Source organism: Artemia sp. Qi Xiang Cuo, chromosome 2, assembly GCF_049724085.1.
Source record: "Artemia sp. Qi Xiang Cuo chromosome 2, ASM4972408v1, whole genome shotgun sequence".
Lineage (NCBI taxonomy): Eukaryota > Metazoa > Arthropoda > Branchiopoda > Anostraca > Artemiidae > Artemia > Artemia sp. Qi Xiang Cuo.
In genome coordinates, this window is record NC_142795.1 from 92190058 (window position 1) to 92201713 (window position 11656).

The following is an 11656-nucleotide window of genomic DNA, read 5'->3' on the forward strand; positions in this document are numbered from 1 at the left end:
CAAAATAAGGAATAAAAACAGCTAACCTATAGTAATCTATTGGATTAGTCATAGAAATGTTTGAGCGATGAGTTTGTCTTGCGGTGGTCCTAGGTGTTTTGATTTCAATTTCAGTAAATCACAGGTTTCTTTTAATACCTTGAAAATTCCTTCAAATTCCGTGACTTCTTCTACTCTGTGCTTTTGAAAAACCCATAACAATTTCCCTTTTACGTGCATATATACAACATGTAGGTCAAAATCTACTGACTGCAATTTGTTTACAACTGACTCAAGGTACGAAGAGGATCTGGAAATGATTTTTAGACATACGATAGAAACTGCTAATGATGTTGCAATATCAAACCCCTGAATCACAAAGGCCGTTTAATTAGAATAGATAGCTCTTGTGAAAGCACTAAAAAAAAACTGTAGCGTAAAGAGCAAGGTATTGACTTGGGGGAGAACCCCCTCATATACGTAATAATTTCTGTTCATTTTAAGTTCTAATGTTGCTTCTTACTTCCAGTTGAAAAAACTTGTGTTTTTTTAATTTAATTTCTGATAGTTTTTTAAATAATGCTTGGAAATACGGCACCCCCTTCATATAAATGTCCCTTACCCCAAAGAAACATCCTCCACGGAAAGATTCTCCCGAGTAACACCCTCTTCCAGCCCCCCCACCAGAAAAAAATTCTTCTGAAAATGTCTGCATACTTCCCAAAAACCAATACAATATGTAAGCAATGGGCAAAGTTCATAACTTGCAGCCCTTCCCCTGGGAACTGTGGGGGATTAAGTCATCGTAAAAGACATGTTTATTAAATTTTCGACATTGCTGAACAAAATGGCTATCTCAAAATTTTAATTGGGTGAAATTGAGAAAAAATGAGCGTGGGAGGGGACCTAGTTGTCCTCCATTTTTTTTCGTCACTTAAAAAGGGCACTAGAACTTTTAATTCCCGTTCCAATGAGCCCTATTACGATATTTTAGGACCACTGGGTCAATACAATTACCCTTGGGGAAAAAACAAAAAAACAAATAAACACGCACCCGTGATCTTTCTTCTGGCAAAAAATGCAAAATTCCTCATTTTTGTAGATAGGAGCTGAAAACCTATACACTAGGGTTCTCTGATACGCTGAATATGATAGTGTGAATTTCATTAGGGTTCTATAACTTTTAGGGGGTCTTTCCCCCTTTTTTCGAAAATCAGCCAAATTTTCGCAGGCGCGTAACTTTTGATGGGTAACATTAAACTTGATAAAACTTATATATTTGAAATCAGAATTAAAATTTGATTCTTTTGATGTATCTATTGGTACCAAAATTCCGTTTTTTAGAGTTTCGGTGACCATTGAGCCGGGTCGCTCCTTACTTACAGTTCGTTACCATGAACTGTTTGATAATAGCCAAAGGCTTTTTCCTGATTGTAATTTTCGTCAAAAAATGTTTCTCGTAATCTGGGTTGTTATATTAAAGAACGAACTATAGTCAATAATCATAAGGTCAATAGTCAATAATTATAATAAAGAATTAAGTTTTGCCTATACTAAATTGTATAGGCCACTTAACTATAGCATAGACTTGTACAGTTATATCTAAAGTCAATATATCAAAACATCCCTCCAACGTGGAAGTGAACCCTGGTCACCCGCGTGATAAGCGGGTATGACTACTATTGTACTTTCAGAGACTTCGGAGACTATACAAAATATGTTATAAATAATACATGATAATAAATTCGTTATTAAACTAATAATATTATATAAAAAATTGCTCTGGTTAATCATAAATGGGGATTATTTAAGTTTCAACGATATTCGGGTGGCAGCGGTAGCTAGCAACCTAGTGAGAGACGATCAGCCCCATGTTAAAAAATGAAATAGGTCATAACTCCTAAATCTAGAATCAGATAAAAAAAAGAAGTTCACTATTGGAACTGCCTTGTCCAAAACCCCTATATCGGGAACTTATAGTCCCTTGGCTTGAACGACAAGGGAAATATACTGACTTGAAAATAAAAAAAAAGAGACTGAAACGAAATTCTGCATAAATGGCATCTTTTTTTTCTTCTTCTTCTTTTCCTTAGATAGTGGGGCACTGGAACATCGTACTTACATAAAGGATTGACTCAGTTTATTATAAGTCGGGACTCTGTAACTGTTGTCGGATATAACTGAAATTTTAAAGCAAAGAATGAATAGTAAAGCTTATTATAACTGAATATTCCTAAGAGACTAAAAGTTTGTATCAAAATAGTACTTTCCTAGAAACCAGTATTTTCCATTTATAATTAATAGAAAAGGCTGTCCCGGGTGAGGTTCGAATTCACATCCTTAAGATTACGTGATCTGCGCTCTACCGACACAGCCACCAAGGCTTGTATACTATGAAAGCTTATACTCTTTGAGACACTATAAAAAAAGAGTGCACTTTCTTTGGTTAAAGATCCAAGATACAATCAATTACAATCTAAATATAGAATTAATCGTGGTTGCAGCAGTAGCAATAACCTAGTAAAAGACAAACACGGCCAAAATAACCAAACAAAATTGCCCTAAACCCCTAAACATGGTGCCATATCAAACGCAAAATATTCCATTAGAATTGCCTCGGCTAAAATCCAGGTTGCAGCGGTAGCTAGCTGCTTCGTGAGAGACGATCACGTCCCTTACTAAGAAATACAGTAGCACCTAACTCCTAAAACTAAAATCAGATCAAAAAACGAATTCGACTATTATAGGAAACTGTTAGAACCGCATTGTCCAATACCCCTACATAGGAAACTAACTGTCCCTTGGCTCCAAGAAAGAGGAAAATATTATTATTGGAATGTTCCATTACTCATTTAAATGAATAAACCTTTCTGGCAACCTTGGTAAAAAAAAAAATAAAAGAAGAAGGACGACCATTATCCATGCAAAAAAAGCGGCCATGGAATGAAAAAAAAGCGGCATTTTGGCAATGCAATGTTTTTGCCCGAACTCGTTTTAAATGTTTGGTCACTAAGGTCTGTTGTTCACTCTTTACTAGGTGGCAGCTTATGCTGCAGTCAAAGAAAAATTTCAATAAGTATTTTTCGACTTTTGTTGGATACAGTGAAGATTTCAGTTCAGCAACAAGTCATTTAGGACCTGAAGTTGGGCCTCATTACGGTACAATTTCCCCCTCAATTTGTCTGAACATATAGCTTTCCAATTATTTGAATTTGTTCGTTAAAAAAAGGTTCCAAAAATTGAGGGGGCACAGCATTCGGAATGGAGGGTGGGGGTTATGGGCACAACTTTGAAAAAAACATATGCGGAGAGAGTATAAGACATGATACGATAAATCGCTGAAAGCTAAAGGCTTAGAAGAGAGAGGGGGGAATTTTAGTTTTGTATATTTTATATGCTATTTTTTAAAGGGGATGTTGAGCGGCTTCCTGTTAGACCCTAGATTTCTTAGAGCATCTGTTAGACCCCCATTAAGCCTCAGTTCCAAAAGGAGTGGTAACAACTTTCAATGCACAAACTTTCACTTTCAGTCATAATTTCTTGTTACAAAGCAAACCCGTTTAAATCATCTCCAGGGGTCAGTTTTGTTGCGGTGAAAAATCATACATGCTCAGTCCTAGAAGTTCTGATAGTTGATAGATATTTTTCATTTAGTAAACAGGGAGGGAAATGCAAAAATTCATTCTGCTTGCTCTGGTGTTTGATTCTTTGTGTAATGAAAGTGAAAAATGTGGACCACTTTTTGTGGACCGATTTCTCATCACGAGACGTTGGTAAGTAAGTCAAGGACGTCGGCATAATTTTTTCTACTGATTGGGGGCAAGTATAACATTTTGTATGAGCCCAGAATTGGGGCTATTGAGAAGGGAAAATGTTAAGGAAACACTTCTTACTTCATAATATGCAGAAAATTGTAGTTACTACATTTTGAAGGCACTTCAGTTATAACATTTACAACCACCCGACCCTACCTAATGTGCAAATATATAGCCCAACTTGTATATTTCCCTTTTTTTGCCATGCGTCGGAAAACATTTACATTTTGACAGAAGTTAGCTAGGATAAAAATGAGTACATCACTTAGTGCCTTTTCTTATGTTTTTTTCAAGTTCAATGATTGCTTCTGGGATAAATCACACCTGTAGCCCTTAAAGGGGCTAAAACGACCTAAAACAGCCAATAGAAACCAAAAGCTTCAAAATACGTTTCTAAAAAAAACTTTCTAGTAAAAATAATTACCATTTATGGTTGATTCATAGTTACCATTGCTATCATTGAGTAGTTATCATTTTCAATCGTCTTAGAAGTAAAATATTAATTTGCTGTAAGTAATTGGATTAACGACGCTTCCTAAGTACTAACGTATCTGCGTTGGCCCTGCAGAGTGTTGCTACAGCCGGGCTCCATCTCTAGGTCCTGTATTACTAAGCTAAGGTCAAAACAACCTAAGGTCAGACCAAGCTAAGGAGCCATCACTTGACAAATGCTAATTTTTTGAAAATGGCATCATAGTTTTTATTTGTCATAGTACAATAGTGATTATGCTCTCCTTCTCTAAAGGAGGATGCGAGTTCAAACCATTCTATGGCAACATTTTAAAAAGACACATCTGCAATATCTCAGAAAGGGCCTTGGGCATCAAGTCTTTTTTCAAATAGCATGATAGTAAAAAATTGAAAAAATTTCGAGGGGTCTCTGGCTCTTTTTTAAAAATTCCTACAAATTTGTTTCATGACATTGCATAATCAAGACTAATGAAAATAATAATTACCGTGGTACTTATGCATTATACGGTACCCACAAAAGAAGTCAAATTTGGTTAATGCTAATGAAATAAAATAGGAAGAATATATAATAGTTTAGAAACAAATTTGGGCCAAATATTTGCACATAAGGGGGGGGAGGGGTAAAGCATAGCATATATTAAATACGTAACCTAACCTATCCTAAGCACCTTTCTCCCCCCATGAACCCCCCAAAAAACAACAGTTTAAATATTGTAAACGCAGTAACAAAACACGCTTTGCAAACCATTTATCTAGCAAATACCCATTTGTCTGGCTTCCTGTCTGGTTTCCTTATACAGTATATAGCGGTGAGTACCGCAAAATGCATAAGTACCATTACCGTTCCTGAATCAGCCACAAATACAAAGTTACTTTTCTATTATATAAAACATACTCGAGAAATGAACTTTAGTGAATGCTAATGAAATAAAACAAAATTATCATGAAAATACAATAGTTTAGAAACAAATTCGGGCTATATATTTGCACACTAGGGTGGGGGTAAAGCAAAGCATATATTAAGTACATAACCTAAATAAACCTATTTTAACCTAACCAAACCTATTTAACCTAATAAAAAAATATGATGAGAATAGAATACGGTACTGTTGCATTATGCGGACACCGCTATATGCTGTATCAAGGAAACGACAGACGAAACCCGCCAAACGGGTTATTTGCAAGAGACCGCTATAGAGAAATAGAATGCAAAGCTTGGTTTTCATTGCGTTTACGATATTTAAACTGTTGTTTTTTGGGGTTTAGGGGGGGAGGTACGTAGGTTAGGTTAGATTACGCATTTAATATATGCTATGCTTTACCCCCCCCCCCCTAATGTGCAAATATGTAGCCCAAATTTGTTCTAAACTATTATATATTCATCCTATTTTATTTTATTTCATTAGCATTAACCAAACTTGACTTCATTCGCGGTGTCCACATAATACACCAATTCCTAGAATACTTTATTAGCAAAATAGTGAAAACTACAACTTGGAAATATGCGCCCAGAACTCAGAAATGTCCTGAAGAATCGCGTTAAAATGAAATCGGCCTTTGACCTTTTCTGCCACTCGCCACATGTACTCTACTAAGTATGAATGTAAATGATGATGGGATGTATCTCGATCAGGGTTGCCAACAGGACATATTATATATCCAAAGGACATATTTCTAATTGCCCGGACATAATGACATAATAGGGCAAAAAATGGACACATTTTAGACATTTGGGACATAAAGTGGACACATTTTCCAAATTTATGACGTAAAACAAATTACTTTCATAAAAAAATGTCACTCATCACCACCAAATGAGCGCTAAGACTTATATCTACTTATTTTTTAAGCTCTGTATTGTATTTTCCAGGGTTGCTTGCTCTTCCCTGAAGCAAACTTTCTGAAAATGCCTTCTAAATTCTTTCACCTATTAAAGGTGTTAGTAGCCCTGATTTTTACTCTCCACGGTCAAGATAAAAGACAAGCTGTCACCTTTATCATATAAACCTGCTTCCGGCTTCTGAACGTCACACAAAGACCTCTATGAAAAGTTAACAAAATGAAATATTTCGATTGTTGATTGTTTCAAATCAAAACTAAAGCCATGTTGTTTTTATACCCTGAATTGGTATATATAGGGGTGGGGGTAAAATTTATATCCGACAACAATGATTATTCTATTTGGAAAGAGCATAAAAAAAGGCATCGAGTGGCATGTTTACTTTATTCGTATGTCTATAATATAAACTGCAAAAAGTTTAATGTTTACCGGGTCTCCATGTCTGGTTTCCTTATACAGTATATAGCGGTGGGTGCCGCATAATGCATAAGTACCCATATATACATATAGTAGTAAATATATATAGTATACATAAATACTATATATATTTACTTAATTTATAAAACTATAAAGTAATACATATAGTATAAGCCTAAAATTGGGGCTATTGAAGAGAAGATATGTTTATAAGACAGTTCCTATTTTTATAACATGCAAAAAAAGTAGTTATCAAACTTTGAAATCGATTTCGCTATACTTACCTCCCAGTGCCTCTAATATGCAAACGTATAGATAGACGAATTGTCTTATTCCCATATGTTTCCCCGTTTCTTGCTTTCGTCAGCATTTATGTGATTTACGGTTATAATAGTTGAAAAAGAGTGATGCATGGCAAAATGCATAGAAAATAATTAATTTTTACTATATTTTTGCACATTAAGGAGGGAAAGCATAGTGTAGTCACTTTAAAAACTATATATATATATATATATATATATATATATATATATATATATATATATATATATATATATTATATATATATATATATATATATATATATATATATATATATATATATATATATATATATATATATATATATATATATATATATATATATATATATATATATATATATATATATATATATATATATATATATATATATATATATATATATATATATATATATATATATATATATATATATATATATATATATATATATATATATATATATATATATATATATATATATATATATATATATATATATATATATATATATATATATATATATATATATATATATATATACAAGTAGTAACTATCTATGGAATTCTAAGACGCCCCCGTACCAGACAGGTTTCTGGTGGGTATAATCTGGTTTGATGGGCTTTGCATAACGTGTTATGAAGGACAAGTTTTTCTGACGCAATTTACATGGACCAGATTTCTAGTTCATGGTATACATATCTTTGTGACATTTTTGCAAAAAGGGATAATGAGATTCGCAAATTGGACGAGCGAGGATAGTACGAATTGCTTGTGAAAAACCCCGGATGAATTAGTTGAAAATAAAGTTTTAACGGACAAGTTTTTCTGACACAATTTACAGACCAGATTTCTAGTTCATATATTTTTTGATAACTTGATAGGTGATTTGAATAAAAGGAATTCAAATATTTTGTCTATGAAATAGAAGCTAAATCAATTTGCGAAAAGGTATTTCCATTTGCACAACTCTGATCTGATTGAATTGTCGCCGACAATGAGATTTAATCACTGCTAAGCCTATTGTTATTACGAAAGGGTTACCCAATTTACTTCTTAGTGTTAAATGACAGATTTCCAAATACGATCATTTTGAAAAGCAGAGAAAAAATTGGATTGTTATTGCGAGATGGTTACCCAATTTACAGCTTAGTGTTAACTGACAGAGTTCCAAATACGAACATTTTGAAAAGCAAACAAAAAATCGGACATTATAATCAGAATTATTTGATTAATATTTAAAAAGGGGTAATGAGATATATGATCTGTATAATACACAAGTGATGTTTGATAAGTATTGTCAATTTAAAATAGGATCTAACGTTCCCTTCGCCCCCCCCCCATTTCTGAGGGCAGGGAGGGGAGGGGTCAATTTTGGAGGCCCGAAGGAGTTGTTAACTCAGGTAATTTGTTATAAATTTGAAAAATGCCTAACGACGAATCAGAAATGTATTTTTTCTTTACATGGTGTTCGTTCAAATAGTGAGGATTTCTGTTAAATAAATAATTGTTATATTTTTTTCGTTCAATTGAAAGCAACGAATTATGTTAAATGAATAATTGTTATATATTTTAAAAGATATTTAAGGTTTTTGTATGACTATGTTTTTTCATTAAGTGTTATTTTGTGATTACATGAATATCGTTAAAAAAGAGAGGCTTTATGTTAAATAAATACTTCTTATATGTTTTCCGTTCAATTGAAAGCGAGGATTTCTGTTAAATAAATAATTGTTATACCGTTTAAAATAGCTTTACGGAGTTTGAGGGACTCTATTGTTTTATTCCGTGTGATTTTTTCTTTACATGGTGTTCATTCAAAAAGCGAGGATTTCTGTTAAATAAATAATTGTTATACCTTTTAAAATAGCTTTTCTGGGTTTGAGGGACTCTGTTCTTTTATTCCGTGTGATTTTTTCTTTACATGGTATTCGTTCAAAAAGCGAGGATATCTGTTAAATAAATAATTCTTATATTTTTTCCGTTCAATTGAAAGCGAGGATTTCTGTTAAATAAATAATTGTTATACCTTTTAAAATAGCTTTACGGGGGTTTGAGGGACTCTGTTGTTTTATTCCGTGTGATTTTTTCTTTACATGGTTTTCGTTCAAAAAGCGAGGATTTCTGTTAAATAAATAATTTTAATATTTTTTCCGTTCAATTGAAAGCGAGGATTTCTGTTAAATAAATAATTGTTATACCTTTTAAAATAGCTTTACGGGGTTTGAGGGACTCTGTTGTTTTATTCAGTGTGATTTTTCCTTTACATGATGTTCGTTAAAAAAGCGAGGATTTCTGTTAAATAAATAATTCTTATCTTTTTTCAGTTCAATTGAAAGCGAGGATTTCTGTTAAATAAATAATTGTTATACAATTTAAAATAGCTTTACGGGGGTTTGTAGGTCTCTGTTGTTGTATTCCTTGTGATTTTTTCTTTACATGCTGTTCGTCCAAAAAGCGAGGATTTCTGTTAAATAAATAATTCTTATATTTTTTCCGTTCAATTGAAATTGAGGATTTCGGTTAAATAAGTAATTGTTATACCTTTTAAATTAGCTTTAAGGGGTTTGAAGGACTCTGTTGTTTTATTCCGTGTTATTTTTTCCTTAAATGGTGTTCGTTCAAAAAGCGAGGATTTCTGTTAAATAAATAATTGTTATACCGTTTAAAATAGCTTTACGGGGTTTGAGGGACTCCGTTGTTTTATTCCGTGTGATTTTTTCTTTACATGGTGTTCGTTCAAAAAGCGAGGATTTCTGTTAAATAAATAATTGTTATACCTTTTAAAATAGCTTTACAGGGTTTGAGGGACTCTGTTGTTTTATTCCGTGTGATTTTTTCTTTACATGGTTTAAATAAATAATTGTTATACCTTTTAAAATAGCTTTACGGGGGTTTGAGGGGCTCTGTTGTTTTATTCCGTGTGATTTTTTCTTTACATGCTGTTCGTTCAAAAGCGAGGATTTCTGTTAAATAAATAATTCTTATATTTTTTCCGTTCAATTGAAAGCGAGGATTTCGGTTAAATAAATAATTGTTATACCTTTTAAAATAGCTTTACGGGGTTTGAAGGACTCTGTTGTTTTATTCCGTGTTATTTTTTCTTTACATGGTGTTCGTTCAAAAACCGAGGATTTCTGTTAAATAAATTATTGTTATACAGTTTAAAATAGCTTTACGGGGTTTGAGGGACTCCGTTGTTTTATTCCGTGTGGTTTTTTCTTTACATGGTGTTCGTTCAAAAAGCGAGGATTTCTGTTAAATAAATAATTTTTATACCTTTTAAAATATCTTTACAGGGTTTGAGGGACTCTGTTGTTTTATTCCGTGTGATTTTTTCTTTACATGGTGTTCGTTCAAAAAGCGAGGATATCTGTTAAATAAATAATTGTTATATCTTTTAAATTAGATTTACGGGGTTCGAGGGACTCTGTTGTTTTATTCCGTGTGATTTTTCTTTACATGGTGTTCGTTCAAAAAGCGAGGATTTCTGTTGAATAAATAATTCTTATACCTTTTAAAATAGTTTTACGGAGTTTGAGGGACTCTTTTGTATTATTTCATGTTATTTTTTCTTTACATGGTGTTGGTTCAAAAAGCGAGGATGTCTGTTAAATAAATAATTGTTATACCTTTTAAAATAGCTATACGGGGTTTGAGAGACTATGTTGTTTTATTCAGTGTGATTTCTTTACAAGGTGTTCGTTCAAAAAAGCGAGGATTTCTGTTAAATAAATAATTCTTATATTTTTCCGTTCAATTGAAAGCGAGGATTTGTGTTAAATAAATAATTCTCATACCTTTTAAAATAGCTTTACGGGGTTTGAGGGACTCTATTGTTTTATTCCGTGTGATTTTTTTCTTTACTTAGTGTTCATTCAAAAAGCGAGGATTTCTGTTAAATAAATAATTCTTATACCTTTTAAAATAGCTTTACGACGGTTTGAGAGACTCTGTGTAAATATTTATCGGGGTTTTATTTCTTCTGTTCAATTATTTTCAGTGTAAGCCAATATAATTACCACATTCTTTTATTCTAACTTAACTTGTAGGAATAGAGTTTCGGTTACTATTGAGCCTTACATGCCTGAAATCATGAATTAGAATGTTTAATTAGCTGTTTGGGATTTTCAGACATAGTTTTTTAGATGTTCATGGGTGTTAGGTTCCTGGAGGGTTTTATGACTCCTCCCTCCAATGAATTCAGATGGTTTTAGGACTCATCCCCCTAGCCATAACTCCATTCAACCTTGAGCGAAGATATAAAAGTTTGATGAAGTATTTTCCTACTTAACCACTACATTAATAACTTCCAAGATGATAGGACTGTTTGAAACAGAATTTATCAGTTACCGAGAGTTCAATGACTCCTCCCCGCAATGACTTCCAGGGTTTTTATGACTCCTCCCCACAATGAATTCAGATGGTTTTAGGACTCATCCCCCTAGCCATAACTCCATTCAACCTTGAGCGAAGATATAAAAATTTGATGAAGTATTTTTCTACTTAACAACTACATTAATATCTTCTAAGATGATGGGGTAGTGAGACACAGAATTTATCGGTTTGAAAAAATCATCTGCCGTTGTTATATTCGAATGTATATTTTTCTTACTGTCTATGGGAGTCGCAGAAATTGATATTTATAATTGGCTAGTGAACTATAAAATGATTGAGTTTGATAAAACCTTCTGGAGTACTAAGTTACGTCATATAACCAGACTGGGATTTTACGATAGAGTAATTACACCACTTAATAATGCTGGTCGGGAACTGAGAAATGTTCAGGAGGAAGTCAGTGAAATTTGCAGCTTTTTCGGGGTTGAAGCGCTCT

The 11656-nt window shown here is 32.9% G+C and overlaps 1 protein-coding gene across 1 annotated transcript in view; it reads left to right on the forward strand.

The window, feature by feature from the left end:
* The first annotated feature begins 3623 nt into the window (after positions 1-3623).
* The window catches only part of LOC148955807 (uncharacterized), a 157255-nt gene continuing 149222 nt past the window's right edge, over positions 3624-11656 (forward strand). The window contains exon 1 of the mRNA XM_089108356.1: positions 3624-3752. Within this exon, the coding sequence (XP_088964482.1) occupies positions 3649-3752 (104 nt within the window). The 5' untranslated portion in view covers positions 3624-3648. The remainder of the gene's footprint in view (positions 3753-11656) is intronic.